Below are 26,816 nucleotides of genomic sequence, written 5' to 3'. Positions count from 1 at the left end.
GACTTTAGAGGTACTGCAGGGCCACTGGGGCCCCAGGCTTCAGTCTGCTGCCTCCAGGCCCAGGAGCATTTGCCTCACAGGTGGGGGACAGCACCCTCTTCTGGCAGCTCCTGCAGAACAAGGCCGACCCCCACCCCGGCACACCTCCTGACTCTAGCAATATCTGGATGAACCAAGCCACCTCCTGTGTTCCCCAGATACGGCCTGTGGCTTCCAAAAAGCCAGGAGCTGGGATGTTCTAGAGCCCTGGCAAAACAATGGGAGACACCCCCTCCCTCCCTCAGGCATCTCCCTTCCTAGGCCGGATCCTGGCTCTGCCACCACCTTCTCTGGAGGACCAGATAGGTCAAATGCCAAATTGAAGACCAAGGGCCAGATTGAGAGCCCTGATTCCCTAAGGTTATCAACCTGGCCCTGTGCTAAGGCTGGGACATTGGTGGCCCAACTGACAGAGAAACAGCCATCACAGGGTCTTCAGGCTTTCCCCCTTCTGTCCACCAGTCCCCACCCAGCTCTTCACTGCATGGCTGGCTCCTGACTCCCGGGGCCCCAGCGGGGGCCTGCCCTGCAGGGCACCTCCGACAGGGCAGGAGTCAGGTGGGGCTGGAGAGAGCAGCCAGGCTTCCCTTGTGCGGCCCAGGCGCCCGGCTGGTAGTGCGCTTGTCTGCATTTGTGTCTGTGATGTCTTTGTGTTTCTTTTCCATGTGCTGCTGCTGCTCTCTCTCTTCTCCTACCCCTGCCCGCCTCTGCAATCCCCCATTTCCCAGCTCTGGGCACCCATCTTCAGCCAGGAGCTGGATAAGCCGCTCAGCGGGGCCAGACCTCTTTCCCCACCCCTCCCTTCCCAAAGTGTCTGCCCTGCCCTGCCCTGCCCCTCATCCTCCCTTCAGTGTAATCAGATGGCTTGGCAGCCTGACAGGCAGGGGTGTTATCGAAGAATGGGGGAGGGGGCTTGTCTGGGCACCTTCCCCCCTCCCCCCCCCCATCTCAGCATCTGACAGCAGTCCCAGAGCCTGGCCCCTTGAGCTCCCTGAGAGAGGCCTCTGTTTACCCCCAGCCCCCTCCTTCCAAGAGGACTGCAGTTCTGAGACCCAGTACAGTGGAACAGAAGACCCACTTACAGCAGGAGCCCTGGCTGTGGGCCGGTGGGGACTCAGCCTCGTGCTGTGACTGTGTGCTCAGTGTGTGTGCCTGCACCTCCACGCCCCTCCTCCCCCAGCGGAGGCTCCTCCCAGCACACCTCTGGGGAGCGTGGGGAGAGACAGCCCCCATGTGCCGGGCTCCCTGCTGGAAGGGGACAGTTGAGCTGCCAGTGTGAGGTGCCGCAGAGCCACGTTGGTCTGCCAGGTGATGGGGAAAGTGGCCTTTGGGCTTGGGTCCTGCCTGTCTGCTGGGGGCACCTCCCTGAACTGCCCTCACTTGGGTCTGCGGCGGTGGAAGGAGTGAGAGGTTCCAGCACTAAACTCTCCCTCGCTCTGTTTTTTGAGGAACCTGAATGAACCTGAAAGCAAAGAACGAGTGGAGACACTAAGGTGAGAGGCTGGAGCCAGCACCGGCCCTACCCAGGCCACCAGGCTTGCCGCGCCTGCCCCCTGCTCCTCTCCTCCTGCCAGCCCTGTCGCCACCCTCGTGGGGCCTCCCCTGTCCTCAGAATACCCACACCCCATCTCAGGTGTGGGCCCTTCTCAGACCTGGTGTGTTCTGGGAGGAAGAGTTCTGGGCACCTGACTGCCTCCGCTGCTTCCTCCATCCAGTCTCTGAACTCAGGGCTTCGAGCATGTGCTCCCCTCCCCTGACCCTCCCTTCTTCAGAGGAGAGCAGGGAACTGTGCCCCCTGCCCCCAGGGCCCGCTTCTCCTCACCTTCCCTGCGGAGACAGGCAGGACTGCCCACACCTCTCCCCCGCCCTCTGTTCCCTGGACCAGGGCTAATGTGCCCTCTGCCAGTCCGGTTGCCTCCTGGGCGCCCTCCTGCTTTCCTCTCTGCTCTCAGGGTCCCCGTGGGTGGGGTGGCTCGGCTCCCTGCTGACCCGCCTCTGCCCTCTCTGCAGACCTCACGTGGTGGGCGGAGGCAACGACAAGGACAAGGAGGAGTTCCGGGAGGCCAAGCCGCGCTCCCTCCGCTTCACGTGGAGCATGAAGACGACGAGCTCCATGGAGCCCAACGAGATGATGCGGGAGATCCGCAAGGTGCTGGACGCGAACAGCTGCCAGAACGAGCTGCACGAGAAGTACATGCTGCTGTGCATGCATGGCACGCCAGGCCACGAGAACTTCGTGCAGTGGGAGATGGAGGTGTGCAAGCTGCCTCGGCTGTCTCTCAACGGCGTGCGCTTTAAGCGGATATCGGGCACCTCCATGGCCTTCAAAAACATTGCCTCCAAAATAGCCAATGAGCTGAAGCTTTAACAGGCTGCCGGAGCGGGGGGCGACGGGGGCGGCCTTGGACCTAGCTGCTGGGCGCTGCTCCGCCCGCCGGGCTGACCGCAGAGACGGACTGGGTGTCTCCCCCTGCTGGCACTTCTCCCTCCCTGCCCTGTTGTTTCTCTTCCATGTTTGTGGGGTGGGAGACAATTCGTCCCCTCCTGCGTTTATCCCGCCCAGACATTCCCCTTCCCCTCTCTCCCACTGGAGGCAAAGGAGGGGAGGAGGGGTCGGGGGGCAGGGCTCCCCTCGGTACTGCGGTTGCACAGAGTATTTCGCCTAAACCAAGAAATTTTTTATTACCAAAAAGAAAAAAGAAAAAAAAAATCCCAGCGGCCACCTTTCCTCCCTGCCCCATTGGGACAGTCGAGACTGGATCTGTGGGGTGTCATGGGAGGGTGGCTCAGGGCTGGAAACACTCAGGCTAGAGTGGTGGAGTCCCCGTCAGGCCCTCCGCCAGGCCCACTTTGGGCTCATCCCCTGTCCTTCCCCCCTTTCCCCTCCAAGCAAACCACCAGAGGTGGCCTTCCCCTGACCTCAGAGCCCCCGGGCGGGAGCCTGGGGGCGGGGCTGGGGCGGGTGGGCTGGCAGTGAGGCGCGGCTCGGGCCTCCCTCCACACTGTACCCTCTGCCCTCCTTCCCCAGAGCTGGGCATTTCCCTCCACAAGCTGCTGTGGGAACTTTTGTTCCCCCTCAAAAGTCTGTGCCATCTTCTCCCACCCCTCCTGGGTAGAAGGCAGAGCTGACCCTGGGGCTGGGAGAGGGGAGGCGACTGCAGGGCAGATGGGCTCCTGGGCCCCCAGGGGGCTGCCTGGGCTGCTAGTCTTTGAACAGGGACGCTGGGCATCTCCATTATGGGAGAGCCTTTGTCTGAAAGCACAGCCCCCCTCGCCCTTCCCCCCACACACTGCTCCTGTTGTTGGCATTAATCTGGGCACCAGCTAGTTCCATAGCAGTGACTTCCCTCACCACTCATCTCTCGGCCTTGCCTTTTCTTCCTGACACTGTCGCCCCTCCTCTCAGGAGACACTGCCCAGAGCCTCCATGGCCACCTGGCAGGAGGCTGGACAGGGCAGCAGGGCCGGGAGCCTCTGCCCTCCACCAGGTGACTCCCAGCTTGCTAACCTCCGTGCCAGTGTGGGAGTGGCTGGTTATGGGCGCTTGGCTGGTGGCGGCCGCTGCATCCCTTAATTTATTTCTCTGCCGTTTCTGTTCTTGAGAAATTGGGGGAAGGGGTCCTGCACACAGACCACCCCTGCCCTCACCTGAGTTGTACATTATTTTTGTGATGGGTTTTATTTTTTATTATTTTATTTTATTTTTTTTTTTGATTTATGATGACTCCACCCCTTCTCATCACCCCCATTCCCAGGCCAGGCTCCATGGCAAGTTGAGCCCTTGGGTCCCAAGAAGGGGCCTTGCCAACCTCAGTCCTGCCCCAAGCCCAACTTCGGGCTCGGCTCCGACCAAGGGCTCCCCCCCCCTTCTCTCCCCTCCCCCCTCCTGCCCTGTGGAACAGCCCGGGTGCTTCGAGGGGCTGGGAGGGCGTGGCTTGGCTCCCAAGGAGTGGTTGCTGGGGGGCTCCCAGGCAAGGTGGCTCCTCCCACCGTCCCCCTCCTGCACTTAGTTTCTCCTCTGGATCAAACACGTAATAAAGAGAATGTTTGGAATCTGAGCTACCTCCTCTCTTTCCTCCCAGCTGGGCAGGGACTCCGTCCCTGTGGGCAAGATGTAGCCCAGCCACCCTCCTTGCAGGAGAATGGGTTCCTGTCTGGGGCTGGCGGCTGGCCTGCATGCCCTCCATCCTCTCATCCTCTGGTGGTCAGGAAGCAAAGCCCAGGGTCCTTACACCAAAAGGGAAGGAGGACTCAGCAAGCTTGGAAGGTTTTATTTATTTTTTAAAAACATTGAAAAATAAACCCATGTCTGCATATGTTCCTTTCTCTAAGCCTTTGGGTGGTGGGCACAGTGGGAACCCTCAGAGGTCCTCAGCACCTCCCGGAAGGCCAAAAGATGGGAGTGCTGCACCTTAAGCCTCGGCTGCTGTCAAGCCCCAGGGGACACCTCTGCCCACCTCCTGTCTCCAGTCCCCTCCCTACCTCACCTGACTTATTGCTAAAAGGGAAAGAGGAAGGAAGAATAGCCAACAAGCCAAAATGTCCTCTCCCCCACCCACCAACCTACAATCACTACCCCCTCTACACAAAGGTTAAGGCCCAAAGGCCAAACCCCAGCAGACTAGGAGGCAGCCATTCCAGTCCCATCCAGGAAGAGCAAGGGCCCTCAAGCCAGCTCAGAAGGCCCTGAGCCCCAGCCCTGGCTGGGGTGGTAGAAGAGATGGGCTCAGCTGCCAGAAACAGATCAGAACAGTTGGTCTTCAGCCCAAGACCGTCAGCAGCTCTGGGTCTTTGAAAGACCTGACAAGAGCTCTAGTCCCTTCTGTCCTGTGAAGCCAGAGGTACCCAAACACATCCAGCAAAGGTGTTCTGGAGCCTCTGGTTATGAAGGGCTTCGGGGTTCAGAGTGAGGGTGCTGGAGGCTCCAGGGGGGCTCCAATCAGAGTGGGTGGGGGCTGAGGACCGGGGCGGGCACTGTGGCGGGAGGCAGCTAGGGCAGGGCGGATCAGAGGCGGTGGGGGCTGGTTGGGTGTCAGCCGGGGCTGGAGGAAGCGGCCCTGCTGTAGGGGGGGTGGCTGGCGCAGCAGGGTAGGAGCCGTGGGCAAAGGTGGCCTCAGCAGTGGGGGCGGCTGAGACAGCGAGGTGGGAGGTGGAGGCGGGGGCGGTGCAGGGGGCACTGTTCGAGGCGCAGATGTTGAGACAGAAGTAATCTGGACCTGAGAGGAGAGAGAGGAGTGAGAAACCAGGCCCCAGCGCACCCTCAGCCCAGCCTAAGGATGGAGGCCATTCCCCTCCCCTCTTCTCAGAAGGGTTTCTCTCGCTCCTCACCTCATCATCTTCCTCTAGGGCTGGGGCTGGCAAGGGAGCCCCTCTCCTAGCCTCCTCCATGGGGACAGGGGCCCCAGGAGCCCCATCCTGCTCGGCTTCCCATTCCTGAAGCACCTCCTCCAGATTGAAACGGCGCCGGTAGCTCACAAAGAAGGTCTTCACCTGGGTCAGAGTCTTGTTCCCAATCACCTCTGCAATAGCCCCAAAGTCTTTGCCATACCTACGGATGGCTGCAAGGGTCAAAAGGGCAGCAGAGCAGCAGAGTGTGAATACCCCTTAGAACTAGTCACTTCCTGATCCCTCCCCTCTGCCCCAGCTGCTTGGGGGGTGGGGAAGAGATTCCTGGGGCCCTCTGTTTTCCTTCTAGTCTAACTCACCTTGTACCGCCAGAAGCTGCTCATCCGTGGTCCAGCGGGAATTGAACTTGGTGTTGGCCTGGAGAGCAAGGAATATATCCTTTTACACTTGAAAACAAAAATGTATGCCCTGTTCTCCAAGCAGAATGCCCTTTCTGTTCTGCCTCCAGAAAGAACCCCTTCCTGCCTGACCAGGCAGGGGCGCAGTGGATAGAACATCAGACTGGGATGCAGAGGACCCAGGTTTGAGACCCCAAGGTCGCCAGCTTGAGCACGGGCTCATCTGGTTTGAGCAAAGCTCACCAGCTTGAGCCCAAGGTCGCTGGCTTGAGCAAAGGGTCACTCCGTCTGCTGTAGTACACACACACCCATCAAGGCACATATGAGAAATCAATCAATGAACAACTAAGGAGCCGCAAAGAAGAACTGATGTTTCTCGCCTGACCAGGCGGTGGCGCAGTAGATAGAGCGTTGGACTGGGATGCAGAGGACCCAGGTTTGAGACCCCAAGGTCGCCAGCTTGAGCGCGGGCTCATCTGGTTTGAGCAAAGGCTCACCAGCTTGAGCCCAAGGTCGCTGGCTCGAGCAAGGGGTTACTCAGTCTGCTGAAGGCTCGTGGTCAAGGCACATATGAGAAAGCAATCAATGAACAACTAAGGTGTTGCAACAAAAAACTGATGATTGATGCTTCTCATCTCTCTCCGTTCCTGTCTGTCTGTCTCTATCTATCCCTCTCTCTGTCTCTGTAAAAAATAAATAAAAGAATTGATGTTTCTCATCTCTCTCCCTTCCTGTCTATCTCTATCTGTCCCTCTCTCTGACTCTTGTCTCTGCCACACAAAAAAAAGAACCCCTTTCTACACCCCCAACTCAGAGAGCAGCCTTACCTCAGGGGGACGGAGCGGATCGATGCCACCTTCCAGGGCTTGGCGGAGGCTGCTATTGGTCTGCTTCATGCTTTGCACCTAGGAAAGCCAGGAAATGAACAAATACCAAGCCTCGTGCCAGGGAGCCTGCCTATAGCAGCCCTCGCTGGGGCCCTACTTCTGCAGACACCAGGGCCGCTTCCCAGCAGCCCTCTGCCGCCCACCATCTAACTCATTCCGCCTTCACAACCACTCAGTAGGGGAGTCACTGCGCTTCAATCCTTTTCACAGAGCAAAATTTTTTTTTTTAAAGGCTCAGATAAAAAGCCAAGTTACCCAGAAGCCTAGAAGGCAGGGCAGGGGCAAGAGGCAGGCTTGGTACCTGCACCATCGCCCTTACACCTCAGCGGCCCTGGTCATAATTCCCAGTTGCCAACGGCTCCCTCTGCATCATGGCCTCTTCTGGGGCCCCCACCTGGCGCTTGAGGGAGATGAGCTGGGAGTCAAGGCCTCGAAGCGTGAGGTTGGCAAGGTCCGGGCTTCCTGACACAGCAGTAAGACCCTCTGGGCTCAGGTACATGCCCTTGGGTGGGCGCCGCCGGGTTCTCAGTGGGTGGTGGCGATACTGAGACCCCTGGGCCTCCTTCTTCCCGGGACCTGGGCGGGCATTCAGGGGCCGAGAGGGCAGAGGCTGCCAGAGGAAGGAGAGGGGGAAGGTGGTGAAGAGCCCATGGAGAGGGCAAACAGCTGGGCCAGCCCTGCTCGGGGACCTCACCTCTCTCTTGGTGTCTCCAACATCTGGCTCTCCCTCACTCACACCTCCTCGTCCCTCTTCAAGCTCATCACTGCTGACACAGGGGCCAGGGAAGGAGTGAGGCAGGGTAGGGCCCCCACGAGCTCAGCTTGCCCCCACCCCCTTGGCTCACCGCTGGACCCCCACCTCTCTTCTTTGTCCTTTCTGCCCCCCAGCCGCCGAGCCTGTCTGTCCATCACACTGGTCCTGCTGCGGGTCTTCTTCCAAGAGTAATAATACTTCACCAGGCTGGGGATCAGCTTGTCAGGCAGCTGGAGGGGCAACGCCAGAGTCTGGGGCCACCCAAGAGTCTGGGCCCCAGGCAGGCTCATCAGAAAGGAAGGGCTGAGGAGCGATGGCGGGGGTAGAGGGCTTTACCATCTGCTGGATCCGCTGGAAGCACTTGCCATGGAAGCCAAAGGCCTGTTCAAACAGCACCTTGTCCTCTACCGTCCACTCGTCAGGGAATGGGGTGAAGTTGGCCAGGTCAGCTAGTGACTTCTCCACATCGTGCTTATGCCACAAGAGCATGCCCAGTGCCTGGCCCAGGACAGGGGACAATCAGGCTTAGCCATCCCCAGCACTGTCTTGGGACCCACCCCAAATCCCAGTGGGTCCAAGGCTCACCTGCTCAATGTTGTAGCCATGTTTTTCTTTGGCCATTGCAATGTACTTGTCAACTGCAGGGACAGAAGGGGCCAGGTCTTGGATGAGGGATTATAACCCCTAGGCCAGGCCCACCAGACAGAGGTAAACCCCCCAAGCCTGTGCCCCAGGGCAGGGGTTGAACTCACACCTCAGCCTCCAGCCCACTTCTGAGGCAGACTCAGGAACCCCAGGTCCCAGTTCCCAGGGACATGACCGGACTCAGGGTCCCACCCACTCACGCTTGGCATCTGACACACAGTGGTTGGGCGACCACACCAGCATTCCCTTCAGCTCCTTGTTGCTATAGCGTGCAGGGCTCTCTGAGAGGCAGAGGAGCGGAGGGAAGGCACTCAGGTTAGCCTGGTGGCGCTAGCCTGAACCCATGGCCAGAGGGCGCAGAGGAGGAGGGCCTAGGAGGTGAGATGAGGCCCAGAGGGAGGGAGGGGCAGAGACCCAGACAGGAAGGCAGAGCAGGAAAACTAACCATGCCACGGGGCCACCCACCTCCGCCCACCCCCTGGCTTGTCCTTCCAGTGGGCACCAGCCAAAAGGCTGCCCCAGGTGGGGCGCGGGGCCAAGTCGTGGCCCTCCACTCCCCTCCCTGCGCAGCCTGTCCTGCCACTCACCAGGCTTGCACTCCGGAATTACAGCCTGGTAATTGGTTCCAACGCGGATCATACTGTCTGTGGAGCCAGGGGGAGGCAGTCAGGACTCCAGGGACGGAGGGAAGATGGGAGGAGGTGGCGGGGGAGGTGGCCAGCCAGGAGTTCTTCCTGAGCACCCAGGGCCCCCACCTTCCAGGAGGCTCCCTCTTCCCTCATCTTTCCCCTCAGCTACCCTCAGCCATAGAAGCAACTGGAAGAGGAAGAGACCCTGCCTAATCATTGCCTAAGGGGGGCTGAGGGGTGGGGGCAAAGGACATGGGGCCAGTTTCAGAGGCCAGACCAGGCAGAGCTCTTTGTTCTGGCTGGGGGGTGGGGGGAGGTTGAAGGGCTGCCCCTAGACCTAGAACACAGCCCTGCAGGGAACCCAAGGCTCCTCCCCACCACATGAGCTTCGCAGCTTGTGGAGGTGTCTTCCCAGCCCCTGCCCCAGCCAGACCTCAGTCCCCTGCAAGGTGGCAAGGTATGAGGGGCCCGATCCGTAAAAGAGAAGGACACCCTCGTCCCTCAGGGGCTGAAGGCAGGACACGAGCAGGCAGGACCATCTATCTCCCCGGCAACTAGGGGCCCAGGCTCCAGATTCCCTGTGCCCACAGCCCCAGGCTTTGAAGAGAAGCAAGGCAGAAGCTCCAATCCAGGGGTGGCAGGAACCATCAATATAATACGCTCGTGGTCAGCAACTCTCCGCCTCCCTGCCCCTGTCCCCAACTCCGCGCCCCCGGGGGGAGGGGTGCGCCTTTAACCCTAGGCCGCGGGGCTCACCGTGCGAGTGCTCCTCCTCGCTGCTGTCATCCTCCGAGTGGGGCTGTCCGCCGTTGGGCGCCGTCTTGGCTCGGCTGCGGGACAGGATCCCGGAGCCCGCGCTCGGCTTCTCCATCACCGAGGGCATTACCCCGCCCAGCTGCCCCGGGGGACGCGGGAGCCTTCGGAGAGCAATCGGGGGTTGCCGCGCTCGCCTCGAGTGCCGTACTCGGCCCGGCCTGGAGAGGTCGCCACTGAGGCTACAAGAGGCAGGAGGTCAGCGTGGCTAGGGTCTGGCGGAGCGGGAGCCCAGCGCTCTCCGCGACCCCCACGGGCGAGGACGTCGGAAAAGTTTGTGAAGAAGTGGGGTACGCAGGGTAATGAGCGCGAGGTCCGGTGCGGCTGCGGGGCGCGTCCGCCCCGTGCGCTCCCCGGAATTGGGGCTCCCTGGGAGAAGTCAGGGTGCCCTGCCCTCGGGGCGCCCCAGAGCCCCGCCGCCCGCCCGCCCACGCAGTACAGTAGGCGAGCGCTGCGGCGCAACTGGCGCCCCCCGCGGGCTCCGCGCCTCTCGGCTGCACCGGGATGCCCCAATGCCCGGCTTGGTCCCCCTGTCCCGACGTCGACCCCTGTCTGCAACGGCAGCCGGCGGGGCTACGGAGGAGGCGGCGGGACGGCACGCACGGCGCGCGACGCTGGGGCAGAGTTGCCGGGAGGCGGGCGGAGCGCAGCCGCGGGCGCCGCCTCGCACGCTCCCCGGCGCGCTCGTTCTCCCTCGCCCCGGCGCGCTCGGGCTGCTGCTCGCCTGCCCGCCCGCTCGCTCTCCGCCGCCGCTAGCTCCTCGCGCACACAATGAAGCTGCTGGCAGGGAAGTAGTGCCGGCTGCGGCCTCAGCACCCCTCCCCCAGCCGATGCCTCCGCCAGCTGAACATCTGGCCCTGGGGTGGGAGGCAGGGCCCGGGGGGCGGGGCCTGGGGGCCGGGGCTAGACCTCCAGGGGGTGGGGTCAGCCCCAGAGTGGTGAGCGCTTCCCTCTGCGGGCCCCCAGGGCTCCCAGGCTTGCCCCTGGGGGAGACCTCTCTGTCCCCCAGCAGTAGCTGGGGGTCAGTCCCACCCACGCGCACACCAGTGGGCTCGGGTTACTGCCGTCTGCCCCAGGGGCCCTGAGGCCGCCTGCCCGCCCGCCCGGGTGGAGCCCAGCTTTTCCTTCCATTTCCCTTCCTGCCAAGGAACTCCCCGCCCCCCCTTCCGCAGGGGACCCCCCCACACTTCAGGCGCCCTTGGGGGCCAGAGCGGATGGGAGGCTGGACAGGCCAGGATTAAATTCCTCCAAGAGCTCCTCTGCCAAACCTAGCTTCTGGTGCATCTGCGGGTCCCCAGGGGTCACCCCGATTCCCTTTTAACTGCTGCACTGTGCACCCCAACACAGTGGCATAAGGGCCTAAGGGACAGGGAGAGAGAGGTGCAGGGGAACGTCTGGACCTCTGGGAGAGGGAGGAGCGGGGTCTCCTCCCTAGTGGGCTCACCGGCACCCCGGCTGGGAGCAGCATCCCCTTCCCCCAGGACAAGCACGGGCAGAGTGACAGACCGGGAAGCGGGTAGAGCAGCACAGACGGAGATGGGGGAGGGGGGTGGGCAGAGACTTTCAAAGCCAGACCTAGCCACCCTGCCAGGCACACAAAGAGCCAGCGCACACACCGGCGGCGGCTCTGAGCCTGCGAGCTGTGCCGGTGCCCGTCCGCACCGCCCGGGGCACGTGCGGCAGCGCACACAGGCCCAAGCCCCAGCCCGCCGCCCCTCCCACCCAGAGCCCCTGACGCCTAGACACACCTCCACCCAGGCACACCCCGCTGTGCCCAGACGGAGCCGGGTTTGCACTCGCACCCTCCACTCCCTTCACTTCCTCGGCCACTCTGTAATCAGATTCCTAAATTTAGAAGCAACCCACGGCCCAGCCAGGGATCCCAGCCCCCACCCACTGCCTGAGGCCAGCCGGCCGGGGTCCTGCGGTCGGTTCACGACCCGGTTGGGGCCTCCAGGTCCTGGGGGATCCTGGGGGGGGGGGGCGGCCAAAGTCAGCCACTACTCCACCCAGCTGCGGCACTGTGGGGCCACATGGGGCCACCCTGGGGCCACCCAGCCCGCGGCCACGTTGCCTGCCACACCTCGAGCCAGAGCTATGGGATCTTTTTCCTCTTCTTAAATCATGGATTGGGCACCAAACCTCAGGGTGGGGAGGTCTGGACAAAGGAGGGGAATAAATGGGCCAAGGGCAGATCTGAGCCAAGGGGGTCTGCTACAAGATGAAAAGAGCCTTCCTGAGTGGCAGGGTTCCACCCGCCCCCAGCACCTCCAGGCTTTAGGGAGGCTGTCATCTCTGTCCCCTCCTGCCTGGCAGGCAGCCATTGCTGCACACAGCCCTCTCCTATGATGGAGTCTTCCATCTTGCCCACACCAGAACCCCATCAGGCAAGGTCTCAGTTGGGTTCCCCATCCCCCCAACCTTGCCTCCTTTCCTTACTCATACCTCCAGGCCCAGCCCCTCCCCCCAGGCCTCAGCATCATGCATATTCTGGCTCACCTCTTCCAGGGCAGCCCCAGGTACCCCCAGCCCCTGGCATCCCTTCCCCAGCACCCTCCCACACATACACAGAAGGACCTGAATCTGCGCTCTGGTCTCCCTAGAGCCCGGAGCTCAGGGCCAGTGGAAGATTCTGCTCTGGAGGTGGGGGCAGGGAGAGGAGGTTTATTCCTTGGAGTTGGAGGGGCAGTTCCTAGCCCTGGTGTGATGAGGCTTCCTGGTGTGATGAGGCTCTTGCCTAAGAGGTGGGACACAATATAGGAGGGGTATCCTAGGAGTTTGGGGGTGACTGTCAGGACCATAGTATCCAGAGAGGAGGGGATTCCTAGTGAGAAAACCCCTCCCCAAGGGGCAATGGTGGCAGGGTTAGAAAGGGGAGGGAGGAGGCCCCACCCTCCCACCTGCTGCAGCCGCCCCCTCCCCAGCTGGCCCCCTCTTTTGTGCAAAGCCACACAAAGGACAAGGGGCCCCGGCCGGCCTGGCCATCTGCTCCCAGCAGCCTGAAGGCTCTTAAAGAGACAGCACCCCCTCCCTGCGGCCCTGGCCCTGGGACTGTGGGGCGAATGGAGTGGGCTTCTCTGCGGGAGCTGGTCTCAGCAGTACCCCAAATCCCACCCACTTTTCCCTGGCTCCCCCAGCCCCAAGGTCAGGAATCATACTCCCCCCACGCAAGGGGTGCAGAAGTGCCACGTGGCCATGGACATGGGGGTGTGGAAGGGGAGAGGAGAAGCAGCCTGGGGAACCAGCCCCTCCTCCTCCCCTTCTGAGCTTGGAAGCTCGGCCCTAGAAGTGGGGACCCCCACCTCCCTGAGGCCACTCTGAGCTTGGTGAGAGCTGCTGGTTTCCAGGAAGGCCCTCCCCGCTATTTGCACCAATGAGCTCCCCTTGGCCTTCCACGGGGAGGCTGACAGTGCCTACTTTCTGAGGGCTGCGGGCCAGCATGCAGGCCGCCTTGCAGCCTTGCAGCAACCCCATTGAGTGTGGGCACATTTATTTTCTACATTTTCCAATTGAGGAAACTGAGGCTTTGCTCAGCCCCCACATAGGCCTCAGCAAAATCCTTGGCCGTGTCTGAAGGCTGCCTCCCTAGGCCAGATAAGACTCCTTACCCCGAAACCCCAGGGAAGCCAAACCAAGTCCCTGCTCAGGGCCTTTGTCACACTGCTAGGAACATTAGTTTACATTATTTGTGTGACTGTTTATATCTTGTCTGTCTCCTCGCTGGGCTGTGGACAGGGATTGCGTCCACCATGTTCAATGCTGTGTTCTCAGAGCCTGGCATGTAGTAGGCATTCAATATTTGCTGAATGAATAAATATCAGGAGCTCGAAAAGCCTTCCTCTTCCCAAGCCTCCTCTGTCCTCGCCTGTTGTGCACCTTGCCTCCTTCCATCTCAAGGTGAGGCAGAAGGACCAAAGGTTGAACAGGGATGCTGGGAGAGAAAAAGAGGGTGACCTTGCAGGAGCCACTGGGCCTCCCCTCACAGTTCTCTCCTCCCAAAGGCGGGGGCATTTCCAGCCAATCCTGAACTCACGTCCCTGCCAGACAGACTGGGACTGTCCCGAGCTCTGGCCGCTGCGGTGTAGTGCCTGGGACCCCCGCCAGGCCCTCAGTGGCCACAGCCAAGGGGCTAAGCTTGGGGAGGCAAGCAGGCGGCCCCTGGGGGGAGGGAGGGAGGGGGGCGGGGGGCTGAGCAGCTGGGGGAGTGGGGGGTGCCCCTCTGGACTGGAAACCTGGGGAGGGGTGAGCAGGAACACAGGCGGTGGGCTACATTGTGGGAGGAGCTTGGGGAGCTCCCTCCAGGACCAGTCCTGCCCAGACAGGAATGCAGTTCTCCTCCCTTCCCCCTGCCTCCCCCCCCACCCAGCCCAGGGCCAGGCTGTGTGGCCCAGGGCACTGCCCTCCCCCTCGCTAGGCTCAAATAGTCATGCCCTGACCCACACTCCCACTCAAGGCTGTGAAGAAGCTGACAGAAGGTGATAGAGGTGACAATCGGATGCTTGGCACTGTCTCAGCATTGTGACCGCCCGAGAAGGGGCTGAAGGAGGTGAGGCAGGCACATCTGTGCGTGGCGCTGGGGGAGGGGGGGGGGGCAGAGCCCAGCCAGGCAGAGGTCAGCAAGGAGACCCCAGGCTTCCTGACACCCATACTGAGGAATCTGACTCTCTGAGTAGCGCAAAGACTGGGAAAGAAGGGTCAGCAAGACCTTAGCTGAGGTAGACATGAGAAGGTGACAGGGCTCCCTGGACCTCAGAGGGGGCAGTTTCCAGACCTGGGAGCCCATGCTGTTTCTCCCGACCTCCGCTCACCCTCACCTGGGCAGCAACCAGCGCCCTCTGGTGGTGACCGTGTGGACTAAGGGGGTCTCACCTCAGCCAGGCCACAAATGTCCTGCCAGGGAGGCTAAGCCTGGCACCCTAAGGAGCCCATTCTCCTGGGGCAAGTGCATGGGATCAAGGACCCCCCAAGCCATTTGGAATTACTGATCTTATTTTATTTTTTTAGAGAAAGAGAGAAACATCGATGTGTTCCACTTTTTTATGCACTCATTGGTTGATTCTTTGTGCCCTGACTGGGGGTCATTCCTGCAACCTTGGTGTATCAGGACAACGCTCTAATCAACTGAGCTACCCGGCCAAGGCCCTGGAGTTACTGAGCTTTAGATCCAATCCCCAGAAAGTCTTCTTGGCTCAGAGCCACTCAGAATAAAGAAGCTTCCAGAATAAAGTTGGGTGGAGCAGAAACCCCTAGTAGAACTGCCGAGGAGAGACGGGAACAGCAGGAAGAATGCAGGCAGAGCGCAGGCCAAGAAGCTCACACTTGGCTTCTTGCTTGCTGTGTGCCCTGAGGCGAATTACTTGGCCTTTCCAAACCTCAGTCCCTCCATCTCTCAAATGGAACGATAAATCATTCTGCCCTCCTCTGATTGTCGGGAGGGTCCAGTATCATCTCTGCTGAGATGTAAGGGTCCCCTGCTGAGCACCACAAGAAGGGCTGGAAACCCCTTCACTGCTCTAGGAGACAGCCTATGACCTGTGGACCAGTTGAAGGCCACCGCTACCTGGGACCCCTGGGTCTGATCTCTGGAGCTAATAACTCTTCCTCTGTGACATTTGACACTTGACATCCTCCCTTCAGACTGGTCAACTGCTCCAGACTTCTGCCTTTAGTCTAATCTCTCCCCACACCATGAATGCCTAGCTGGGTACTGGCTTTTTTTTTTTTTTTTCTGAAGTGAGGAGGAGGGAGGCAGAGAGACAGACTCCCGCATGCACCCGACAGCATGCCCACCAGGGGGCGATGCTTTGCCTATCTGGGGCGTTTCTCCATTACAACTGGAGCCATTCTAGCACCTGAGGCGGAGGCCATGAAGCCATCCTCAGTGCCAGGCAAACTCTGCTCCAATGGAGCCTTGACTGTGGGAGGGGAAGAGAGAGACAGAGAGAAAGGAGAGGGGGAAGGGTGGAGAAGCAGAGGGGCGCCTCTCCTGTGTGTCCTGGCCAGGAATCAAACCCTGGACTTCCACACGCCAGGCTGACGCTCTACCACTGAGCCAACCGACCAGGGCCAGGTACTGACTCCTAAGTACTGCTTTGGTCATGTCCCACTCCTGCTCAGTAATGTCCCATGGTTCCCTGTTGCCTTCCAGGCAAAGCTGAAACTTCTCCTCCTCTCCCAGCTCAGCACTCAAGAGCTTTCTAGCATGTTTCTGATCTAGCCAAACAGGTGTGCTCACCATCTGCTGAGCCCTACCTGCTGCCCCAGCATGCCCCACCCACTCTGCAAAACCTGGCCCGCCCACTGTTCTGTCCCTTGACCAGCCGGCCCTTGGGACTGATGGATCCCACAGGCAAGCTCTGCTCTAATAGGTCACTTCCAGGGCTCCCCTGCTGGCAGGGAGCATCCTTCCTGCTCTCCCCTCAGACTCCTCCCACACCCCCACCTCTACCCCCACCCACCTGCTGCATGGCTCTTAGCACATGACCTTGCCTCCCACTTCCAGAGAGAATTGAGGCCATCTGGCAGAAAGCCCTCCAAGGCCTCCCCCTCTCCCAGCCCCCACCCCCCACCCAGAGATTCAGCTCCTTCCCTCCCGTTTCCAGGTGTAGAGCTACTCCCCCCCCCCCTTCCCGCCAACGGAGTTCCCAGGCTCCACACTCCTCACCACCACTGCCACCCCCACACACACACACTCCCACACTCCTGAGCACCTTGGTCTTCATTTCTCTCTCCTCCCTCATTAGTTTGCTCAGCATATCAACCAGCTTAGGTTCCTCCATCCTAGCCCTCCCCACCCCCACTCACACATCCTTCCCTCCCTCCATAGTTAACCCCTTCCAGCTAAAGCTACTGCTGCCTTTTTTTTTTTTAAGAGAGAGAGAGAGAAAGACAGAAAACATTGATCAGTTCCTTTATGTGCCCTGACCAGGGATCAAACCTGCAACCTTGGCATATCAGGATGATGATTCTATGTTTGTTTGTTTTTTATAATTTTAAATTTTTTTAATTTATTCATTTTGAGAGAGGAGAGAGAGAGGGAGAGAAAGAGACAGAGAGAGGAGAGAAAGACAGAGAGAGAGAAGGGAGGAGGAGCTGGAAGCATCAACTCCCATATGTGCCTTGACCAGGCAAGCCCAGGGTTTTGAACCGGTGACCTCAGCATTTCCAGGTCGACACTTGATCCACTGCGCCACCACAGGTCAGGCAAGATGATGATTCTCTAACCAACTGAGCTATCTGGTCAAGGCTGCTGTTTCTCTTTTTAACGTGGGCTTCTTACTTTCTTTCTTTCTTTTTTTTTTTTTTTTTACAGAGAGAGAGAGTCAGAGAGGATAGACAGGCAGGAATGGAGAAATGAGAAGCATCAATCATTAGTTTTTCGTTGTGCATTGCAATACCTTAGTTGTTCATTGATTGCTTTCTCATATGTGCCTTGACCACGGGCCTTCAGCAGACTGAGTGACCCCTTGCTCGAGCCAGTGACCTTGGGCTCAAGCTGGTGAACTTTTGCTCAAACCAGCTGAGCCTGAGCTCAAGCTGGTGACCTCGGGATCTCGAACCTGGGTCTTCCACATCCCACTGCGCCACCGCCTGGTCAGGCTAATGTGGGCTTCTTAAAAGTATTGTTCACCCTCCTCCATCTTCATCCTCACCTCCCACTCACTCCCCAGCCCCAAGCAGTGTGACTTCACCCTCTACCACTCCACGGCGAAGGTTCTTGCCAAGGTCACCAGTGACTGTTATCAGTAAGCATGAAGGCTGTCTGGTAGGCATGGTCTCACTCCACCTCGGGAGGGCCATCCCCGCTCTTAGACATCAGCGACCCTCTGGTTGCCTCAAGACCTGACCGCTGGTCTTTCAGGCCCACTCCACATCCTTAACTCCCCAAGCCGTGGACACTCTAGCCTCCATCCCCAGCTCAGACCCCCACCTCAGGCGCCAGACCCCCATCTCCAACCAACTGCCTTCTGGACACGAGCTCTATTGTCTCTCAGGTACCTCAAGCCATTTGGTCCAAATGGATCTCAGTCTCTTGACCCCTCATGTGCGCTGCCTGCCCCCTCCCAATTCCTCTTCCCGCCTGTGCTCAAAGTATTGATAGATGCTTGGGAGCTGCCCCGTGCTCCTCCCTGCGCCTGGTGTCCATCAGTCTCCAGCTTCTGTCCACCTCCTCCACACAGCCACGCCCCCTCGCCCATCACTGAAACAGCCTCCCAGCTGGCCTCCCTGCCTCCCTTCTTGCCCTCCTTCAATAGCTAGGCTGATTTTTTTTTCTTTTCTTTGGTGACAGAGACAGAGAGAGACAAAGAGAGGGACAGATAGGGACAGAGAGACAAGAAGGGAGAGAGATGAGAGATGAGGAGCATCAATTCTTCGTTGTGGCTCCTTAGTCTCCTTAGTTGTTCATTGATTGCTTTCTCATATGTACCTTGACCGGAGGGGAGGGGGGGTACAGCAGACCGAGTGACCCCTTGCTCAAGCCAGAGACCTTGAGCTCAAGCCAGCAACCTTGGGCTCAAGCTGGTGAGCTTTGCTCAAACTAGATGAGCCCACGCTCAAGCTGGTGACCTCCAGGTTTTGAACCTGGGTCCTTTATGTCCCAGTCCAACGCTCTATCCACTGCGTCACCGCCTGGTCAGGCTAGGCTGATCTTTCTCAGACCAAATTTGATCAAGTCAATCTGCTGCTTGGATGAAGTTCAAGCTCCCAAGCATGACTTATCTCCTTCAAAATCTGGCGTCCTGACCTCTGTTCCCCTCTTGCCTTTCTCGTGTGGTTCTGTGAGGTTGATCCCACCCTTATGTGAGCCTTTCCCAAGGCCCTGGACACCATGATTGGTTCAGAATGTGGACCAGTGACCTAAAAATGGCCCAGTTAGCATCTATAAATATGGAGCAAAGGCCAGGCAGCTGAGCCAGGAGCGGTGGCTGCCATCTTTGATCTTCAAGGAAAGCCAGCTCTGCAGAGGTCACCACAAAGAGAGGGAAAGAACCTGGTTGCTCAGTGACACCACTGAGCTGCTGTATCAACCTCACCCGACGCCACTGAACTCTGAACTTGGTCATCATGTGAGCCCGTCAATGCATTCCCTTGACTGAGCTGGTTGGTTTGTCCCCTGTCGCTTGCCGTCACAGCCTCTGAAACAACACATCTCTCACCATCACCCCAAGAACTTATGCTCTAGCCACACCCAACAACCTGCCATTCTGGATAGCTGGGAGCACTCTCCATTCCTCTTTTTTTTCTTTCTTTTTTTTTAATTTATTTTTTTCACTCTCCATTCCTCTTGACTAATTCTCATTTGCCTTGCAAAATGAAGCTCAGGTGTCACCCTGCCCAGGACATCTGCACCAATCGACGTACTGTAAGCACCAATGTTTCCCTGTCTGTCCCTCCTTGAGGCTGTGAGCCCAGAGAGGGTGGAGCACCTGTGTGACTCCCCTGTGTGTCCCAGCTCCTCTCACGGCCCCAGAGCAGTTGGCATATAGCAGCTACTTAACCAATGGCTGCTGAGCGAATCAGCCTCAGGCCTGCCCAGCACCTCCTCAGGGGAGCCCTCCCAGATGCCCCCAGCCCCTCACTCCACAGGTACCTACACTGCCAGCTCCAAGAAAACCATTTCTGCCAAATCTTCCCTGACTTTACCAACATATTAGCTCTTCATCAGCAGTCTTAGAATAATAATAGAAAGGACCAAGTTGTTCTTTTAAATTGTTAAATTGAGAGAGAGAGAGAAGAAGGGGGAGAGAGAGAGAGAGAGAGACGGATTTGTTGTTCCACTTATGTGTGTATTCACCGGTTGATTCTTGTATGTGCCCTGATCAGGGATCAAACCCGCAACCTTGGCTTATCAAGAGGACAGGACGCTCTAACCAACTGAGCTACCCGGCCAGGGTGAGAAAGAGGTAAGTTCAGATAATAATATAGCAAACAACTTCTTTTAGTGGCTATTATATATCACAGCTACATCCTTAGACTCCAAATCAATACAAGTATATAGATGTTCAATAACTGTTGTTGAATGAATTAGTAGATGAATAAACAAACAAATTCAATGCTTAGTGGTACCAACCACTGTGTGCAAAATGCCTTACCTAAGTTTTCTCATCTTCCCCAGCCTAGCACAGAAGGCAGGCACCCTAGTTATCTTTTCTTTTCTTTTTTTAATTTATTTTTATTTTTATTTTATTTGTTCATTTTAGAAAAGAGAGAGAGGGGGGGGGAGAGATAGAGAGAGAAGGGGGGGAGGAGCAGGAAGCATCAACTCCCATATGTGCCTTGACCAGGCAAGCCCAGGGTTTCGAACCGGCGACCTCAGCATTTCCAGGTCGACGCTTTATCCACTGTGCCACCACAGGTCAGGCTACCTTTTCTTTTTATTAAAAAAAATATATATTTTTAGTGACAGGAGAGGAGGCATAGACAGACTCCCGCATGTGCCCCAACCAGGATCCACCCAGCATGCCCAATAGGGGGCAATGCTCTGCCCATCTGGGACCTTTGCTAGGTTGCAACCAGAGTAAATTTTTTTAGCTCCTGAGGCAGAGGCCATAGAGCCATCCTCAGCACCTGGGGCCAACTCGCTCCAATGGAGCCTTGGCTGTGGGAGGGGAAGAGAGAGACAGAGAGGAAGGAGAGGGGGAGGGGTGGAGAAGCTGATGGTCACTTCTTCTGTGTGCCCTGGCCGGGAGTTGAACCAGGGTCTTCCACACGCTGGGCTGATGCTCTACCGCTGAGCCAACCGGCCAAGGCCCATTCTAGTTACAGTATTTTCATTTTACAGGTGAGGAGCTGAGGCTTCAGAAGGTGACTTGCCTAAAATCTCACAGCTTGAATGTGGCAGAGCTGAGATGGATCCCAACCCCGCTGATGCCAGAGCCCTGTTTTTCACAACCCTGTGTCCACATCCGTTCAGTGGAGATGCTTTTGGCTGTCGCTCCACTCAACGGTGCTTTGAGAAATGCAGACATCTATTCATCCCTCCTAAGAAATGCAGAGGTCAGTGGTCACCATAGACAACATTCAGTGGACATCAGGGCCTCCGGTGTTTCTCATCCCTCAGCCTTGCCTCTTGCATTTATTAGAAAGATGTCCCCTCATGGTCACTAGATGGATGCAGGTGCTCCAAGCATTCTAACCTTGGAGCCCGATTTCCAGGGTAGGAGGAGAGGGACATAGGGCAGGGGTTTTCTCCTGGGCATCTTTCTTTCTTTCTTTCTTTCTTTCTTTCTTTCTTTCTTTCTTTCTTTCTTTCTTTCTTTCTTTCTTTCTTTCTTTCTTTTCTTTCTTTCTCTCTCTCTCTCTCTCTCTCTCTCTCTCTTTCTTTCTTTCTCTTTTTGTTAAGTGAGAGTGACAGAGACAAAAAGAGGTGGGGAGGGCAGATAAGGACAGACAGGAAGGGAAAGAGATGAGAAGCAGCATCAATTTTTCATTGTAGCACCTTAGTTGTTCATTGATTGCTTTCTCATGTGTGCCTTGATGGGGGGGGGGGCTCCAGCTGAGCCAGTGACCCCTTGCTCAAGCCAGTGACATTGGGCTCAAGCCAGCAACCATGGGATCATATCTATGATCCCATGCTCAAGCCAGTGACCTTGGGTTTTGAGCCTGGGTCCTCTGTGTCCTAGGCCACTGCCTAGGTCAGGCCTGGGCACCTTTCCTTTATCAGGGAGAAATAGCTTTGCCAGGAATCTCTGTGCAGGACCAGGTCCCTTAAACCAATACCCCGGTGAAGGCACATAGGATTCCACGATGTGATCGGGCCCATCAGGTGTGTGCTCCAGCACACCTGCCATAACATCCAGGGGTCTCCTCCTACTGCCTGGGCGAAGTTGGGGCTCTATCAGCAAGGAAGACAAAAGTATGGCTGGTAGGTGGGCCGGCAACCCTGGCACCATGGCCCACTCCCTCCCCGACAAAGCCCCCTCCCTGCATCAGAGCATTCCCATTGGCTGACCTACAGACCAGAGGGGGGGGTAGGTCTCTTCCCTGGCTGAGACGGGCTTGGGCCTGGAGTCATGGCCCCAGATACCCACCTTTTCTAAGATGAGGGCCAGCAGAGACGTCTCCAGCTCCTGCCAGACAACAGGCTCATGAGGCCCAGTGGTGAGTCCGCAGGGACAGATAACCTGGAACAAACAGATGAGTTGATGATTGTTTTTTTTTTTGTATTTTCCCGAAGTGAGAAGAGGGGAGGCAGAGAAACAGACTCCCACATGCGCCTGACTGGGATCCACCTGCTATGCCCACCAGGGGGCAATGCTCTGCCTATCTGGGCTGTTACTCCTATGCAACCAGAGCCACTCTAGCACTTGAGGTGGAGGCCATGGAGCCGTCCTCAGCACCTGGGCCAACTTTGCTCCAATGGAGCCTTGGCTGCAGGAGGGGAAGAGAGAGACAGAGAGAAAGGAGAGGGGGAAAGGTGGAGAAGCAGATGGGCGCTTCTCCTGTGTGCCCTGGCCAAGAATCGAACCAGGGACTTCCACACACCGGATCGATGTTCTATCGCTGAGCCAACCGGCCAGGGCTGAGTTGATGAATTGTTTTTAAAGATTTTTTTTTTACTTATTTTATTTATTTTTTTTTTTTATTTTTTTTTTATTTTTTTTCATTTCTGAAGCTGGAAACGGGGAGAGACAGTCAGACAGACTCCCGCATGCGCCCGACCGGGATCCACCCGGCACGCCCACCAGGGGCGATGCTCTGCCCATCCTGGGCGTCGCCATATTGCGACCAGAGCCACTCTAGCGCCTGAGGCAGAGGCCAAGGAGCCATCCCCAGCGCCCGGGCCATCTTTGCTCCAATGGAGCCTTGGCTGCGGGAGGGGAAGAGAGAGACAGAGAGGAAAGCGCGGCGGAGGGGTGGAGAAGCAAATGGGTGCTTCTCCTGTGTGCCCTGGCCGGGAATCGAACCCGGGTCCTCCGCACGCTAGGCCGACGCTCTACCGCTGAGCCAACCGGCCAGGGCCTTTTTACTTATTTTAGATAGAGGAGAGAGAGGTGGTGGGGGAGGAGCAGGAATCAACTTGCAGTTGCTTCTTGTACATTGCTTCTTGCAGTTGCTTCCCTGACTTAGCCAGCCCGGGATTTCAGACTGGAAACCTCAGCATCCTAGGTTGACACTTTATCCATTGCAGCACCACAAGTCAGGCTAATTGATGATTAAAAATAATAATAATAATATATTCGCCTGACCAGATGGTGGCGCAGTGGATAGAGCATCGGACTGGGATGCGGAGCACCCAGGTTCGAGACCCCAAGGTCGCCAGCTTGAGCAAAGGCTCATCTGGCTTGAGCAAAAAGCTCACCAGCTTGGACCCAAGGTCACTGGCTCGAGCAAGGGGTTACTGGGTCTGCTGAAGGCCTACGGTCAGGGCACATATGAGAAAGCAATCAATGAACAACTAAGGTGTCGCAACGGAAAACTGATGATTAATGCTTCTCATCTCTACATTCCTGTCTGTCTGTCCCTACCTCTCTCTCTTTCTGACTCTCTCTCTCTGTGTCTCTGTAAAATAAATAAAAAAATAAAATGCATAGCTAAACACAAACTTTCTTTTAAAAAAATAATGTATTCATTTATTTTAGAGAGGAAGGGAGAGAAAGAGACAGAAACATCAATGTGTTCCTCTATGTCCCCTGACCGGGGATCAAACCCACAACCTTTATGTGTTGAGATGATGCTCTTACCAACCAAACTATCTAGCTAGGGTGAACTGATGGGTTTTTAAGTTTGTAGGTTAGATGTATTCAGTCATTCATTCAACAAGAGCTTATTGTTAAAAAAAAACAAAAAAACTTATTGTTCATCATCTCCAACTCCTCTTTATCCTCTGCAAAGTCTTTATTTATTATTTATTTATTTATTTATTTATTTATTTTTGGTGACAGAGATAGAGAGAAGGACAGATAGGGATGGACAGACAGGAAGGGAGAGAGATGGAAGCATCAATTTTTTGTTGCGGCATCTTAGTTTCTCATTGATTGCTTTCTCATATGTGCCTTGACTGGGGTGGGGGTGGGGCTACAGCAGACTGAGTGACCCCTTGCTCAAGCCAGTGACCTTGGGCTCAAGCTGGTGAGCCTTGCTTAACCCAGATGAGCTTGGACCCAAGGTCGCTGGCTCCAGCAAGGGGCTACTCGGTCTGCTGAAGGCCCGCGGTCAAGGCACGTATGAGAAAGCAATCAATGAACAACTAAGGTGTTGCAACGCACAACGAAAAACTAATGATTGGTGCTTCTCATCTCTGTTTCTGTCTGCCTGTCCCTGTCTATCCCTCTCTCTGTCTCTGTAAAAAAAATTTAAAAAATAAATAAATAAAAATAAACATGAAGGTGGTCATCTGCAAACCAAGGATGGCGGCCTGGACGGATTGTCCTCTCACACGCCCAGGACTCCACCTTGCCAGGAGCGACTTCAGCTTTCCGGCCTCCGGAGCTGCTAGACAGTAAGTTGCTGTTGTTCACGTCCCCCAGTGTGGGAGACGTTGTGACAGCAGCCCTGGGAAACATACACGGGCAGTGGCCTCTGGGTACAGGGGTCTGTCCGCCTGGGCATGACTTATCTGGACTAGAACCTGAAGAAGCTCTGGGTTCCAAAGTCAGGGCATCCCACCCCCTCCCTGGCTGTCAAGGAGGGGTAGACTCCACGACCACCCGGTCCCTCTCACCGTCCTGAGGCCAGTGAGGCCAGCTGTTACCATTAAATTCAACCACTAGTTGTCTCCTGTTGACTTATAGTGCCAAGGGCGGGGCCTGAGGACCTTGCGGTTGAGAACAACAAGCCATGAAGTTTCACTGGGGCCTGGTACCGCTTATGCAGCAACAGTGCTGCCTAACAGATGATCCCAAAGCTTCCGTGAGTCCGAATCTCAGGAATGACTTGACTGGGTGGTTCTGCTTGTTGGTCTCCCATAGGGTCTCCCAAGATGTTGGATGGAGCTTCAGTCATCTTCTCCCAAAGGACTCACTCCTGAGGTTAGCAGGTTGGGGCTGGCTGTTGGTGGGAAGCCTCAGTCCCTCACATGTGGACTCCTACATGAGGCTGCCTGTGCGTCCTGATAGCATGGTGACGGGCCTTCCCTACAGGGAGCAATTAAAGAGACTAGGCAGCCTGACCAGGTGGTAGCACAGTGGGTAGAGCATCAGACTGGGACACGGAGGACCCAGGTTCGAAACCCTGAGGTCACCAGCTTGAGTGTGGGCTCATCTGATTTGAGCAAGGCTCACCAGCTTGAGCCCAAGGTTACTGGTTTGAGCAAAGGGTCACTAGGTCTGCTATAGCCCCCCGGGCAAGGCACATGTGAGAAAGCAATCAATGAACAACTAAGGTGCTGCAACAAAGAATTGATGTTTCTCATCTCTCTCTTTTCCTGTTTGTCCCTATCTGTTCCTCTCTGTTTCTATCTCTGTCACAGGAAAAAAAAAAAAAAAGAGAGAGAGAGAGAGAGACTAGGCAGAAGCTTGGTCTCAGGTTTTACAATAGTCCCTAGTCTTGGGATTTACACACTGACACTTATGCAGTATTTTTATCACACAGCTCAGCCACATTCAGTATGGGAGGGGACTATATAAGGTCATGAATGCCAGGAGGTGAGGATCACTGGGGCCATCTAGGTGGCTGGCTATCACAGGCTGGATAAGAGCTTTGGTATTCTAGAGGGTTCTAGGGGCAAAGGGCCATGAAAGGAAGAGTCCGCCTGGCCTGGGTGGCCTCGTGGGCTGAGCGCCGACCTGGAAATGCTGAGGTCTCTGGTTTGAAACGCTGGGCTTGCCCGGTCAAGGCACACACGACAAACGGCCATTGAACAGCTAGAGAGAGCGAAGCGACTACTTCTTGTTCCCCCTCCAGTCATTCTCTTTGTAATACCAAAAAATAACATCTTTTTTTTAAAATTGATTTTAGTGAGAGAGAAAGGGGGAAAGACACACACACACACACACACACACACGAAGGAACATAGATCTGTTCCTGTATGTGCCCTGACCAGGGATCAAACTGGCAACCTTTGTGCTTCAGAATGACGCTCTAACAAACCTAGCTATCTGGCAAGAAATGAAATCTTAAAATAGAAGAAGAAGAAAAAAAGAGAGTCTTATAGATGAAGTTGGGAAGGACAAAGCCTTGGGAGCATATTAGTTTCTCAGGGCTGCCATGAACTGGGTGGCTTAAAGCAACAGCGGTTTATTTTCTCACAGCTCTGGAGGCCAGAGTTCAGAATCCAGGAGTTGGCAGGGTTGGTTCCTTTTAGAGACTCTGACGGAGAATCCTTCCCACGCCTCTCTCCTGGCTTCCGGTGGTCCTGGCCTTCCTTGGCAAGAGCTGCATCACTCCAACCTGTGCCCCTGTCTTCACGTGGCCTCTCCTCTGTGTACGTGTGTCTCAAACCTCCAGCTCCTCTCTCTTACAAGGACATCCATCACTGGATTTAAAGCCAATCCTAAATCAAGGATGATCTCTCATCCTGAGATCCTTAACTTAATTACATCTGTAAAGACCCTATTTCCAAATAAGGTCTCAGTCACAGGTATCAGAGGCTGGAACTTCAACATATCTTTTTAGGGGGCACACTTCAACCCACTACAGGAGGCATCCCCACAGAGGGGCTGTTTGATGCCATGACCTAATATCTCCATCTGCTTTGGCTCAAGCATCACCTCCTCTGAAGAGCCTGTTACCTTTCCTTTGTGCCACACAGTACCTGTGCCCGCCACCATCATGGCCACCAGTATTCCTTCCGCTAACATTTACTGGCCCTGGCTGGTTGTCTCAGTGGTAGAGCGTCAGCCTGGCGTGCAGAGTCCTGGGTTCTATTCTTGGTCAGGGCACGTATAGGAACAGATCGATGTTCCTGTCTCCATCTCTTCTCTCCTCTCTCTCTCAAATCAATAAACTAAACATTAACAAAAATACATGGCACCCCGTGATCTGAATTTCAGATAAAAAAAGAGTGAGTTTAAGTCTGTCCCATGTATTGTATTCAGCAGTCCTGACAGCAGCAGCAGACAAGCATGGCCCCTGCTGTGGGGAGCCGCAGTCTCGTGGGGAAGATCACAGGGGTGAGTGACCTTGATGTTGTGTGACAGAGGACAAAGGAGGCATCGAGAGACCCCAGGAAGTGTGCCTGGGTCCAGATACATGAGGAAGAAAAAGACTTCCACTGTTTAAGCTGGGAACCCTGGGGTGAGGAGGAAAGAGGGCTTCTGGTGAAGGGGACAGCAGGGCCACGGCTGATGTGGAGAGGGGGACCTGGCAGGTGGGCGCTGGCCAAACACCTGAGCCCCTAACAAAGTCCAGACCCGTGTAGGGC

The 26,816-nt window shown here is 56.6% G+C and overlaps 2 protein-coding genes across 12 annotated transcripts in view; one reads left to right on the top strand and one right to left on the bottom strand.

Annotated features, from left to right (window-relative positions):
• MARK2 (microtubule affinity regulating kinase 2) overlaps nucleotides 1-4,097 on the top strand; it is a 67,049-nt gene extending 62,952 nt beyond the window's left edge. For all 9 annotated transcript variants that reach the window (XM_066360052.1, XM_066360034.1, XM_066360019.1 and 6 more), the window contains 2 exons: nucleotides 1,488-1,532; nucleotides 2,050-4,097. In XM_066360052.1, coding sequence (XP_066216149.1) covers nucleotides 1,488-1,532; nucleotides 2,050-2,407 — 403 coding nt within the window. In that variant the 3' untranslated portion in view covers nucleotides 2,408-4,097. The remainder of the gene's footprint in view (nucleotides 1-1,487; nucleotides 1,533-2,049) is intronic.
• Nucleotides 4,098-4,827: 730 nt separating this feature from the next.
• On the bottom strand, nucleotides 4,828-12,130 carry RCOR2 (REST corepressor 2). Of its 3 annotated transcripts, XM_066360064.1 has the most exons (13): nucleotides 12,079-12,130; nucleotides 9,455-9,693; nucleotides 8,657-8,713; nucleotides 8,270-8,350; nucleotides 8,010-8,062; nucleotides 7,761-7,922; nucleotides 7,530-7,654; nucleotides 7,365-7,437; nucleotides 7,065-7,280; nucleotides 6,611-6,688; nucleotides 5,745-5,802; nucleotides 5,368-5,597; nucleotides 4,828-5,255 (listed from the first exon to the last, which is right to left on the bottom strand). In XM_066360064.1, the coding sequence occupies exons 2-13, from the start codon at nucleotides 9,579-9,581 to the stop codon at nucleotides 4,941-4,943; spliced, it is 1,575 nt and encodes a 524-aa protein (XP_066216161.1). In that variant the 5' UTR covers nucleotides 9,582-9,693; nucleotides 12,079-12,130; the 3' UTR covers nucleotides 4,828-4,940. The 3 variants fall into 3 exon arrangements, with proteins under 3 accessions (XP_066216161.1, XP_066216163.1, XP_066216166.1); XM_066360066.1 differs by lacking the exon at nucleotides 12,079-12,130 and having other exon boundaries at nucleotides 7,365-7,434; nucleotides 9,455-10,235; XM_066360069.1 differs by lacking the exons at nucleotides 7,065-7,280; nucleotides 12,079-12,130 and having other exon boundaries at nucleotides 9,455-10,235.
• Nucleotides 12,131-26,816: the final 14,686 nt, after the last annotated feature.

This window comes from Saccopteryx leptura, chromosome 1, assembly GCF_036850995.1.
Source record: "Saccopteryx leptura isolate mSacLep1 chromosome 1, mSacLep1_pri_phased_curated, whole genome shotgun sequence".
In the NCBI taxonomy this organism is placed as follows: domain Eukaryota; kingdom Metazoa; phylum Chordata; class Mammalia; order Chiroptera; family Emballonuridae; genus Saccopteryx; species Saccopteryx leptura.
The sequence above is the reverse complement of the archived record's forward strand: the minus strand, read 5'-3'. Positions and strand labels throughout refer to the sequence as shown.

Excerpts from the sequence above, each read along its gene's own strand:
- RCOR2 (XM_066360064.1), bottom strand. The coding sequence starts at position 9,581 with ATGCCCTCGGTGATGGAGAAGCCGAGCGCGGGCTCCGGGATCCTGTCC. Across the intron at positions 8,351-8,656 it reads AATTCCGGAGTGCAAGCCTG|AGAGCCCTGCACGCTATAGC; the intron begins GTGAGTGGCAGG and ends TCTGCCTCTCAG. Across the intron at positions 5,256-5,367 it reads CCCTAGAGGAAGATGATGAG|GTCCAGATTACTTCTGTCTC; the intron begins GTGAGGAGCGAG and ends CTCTCCTCTCAG.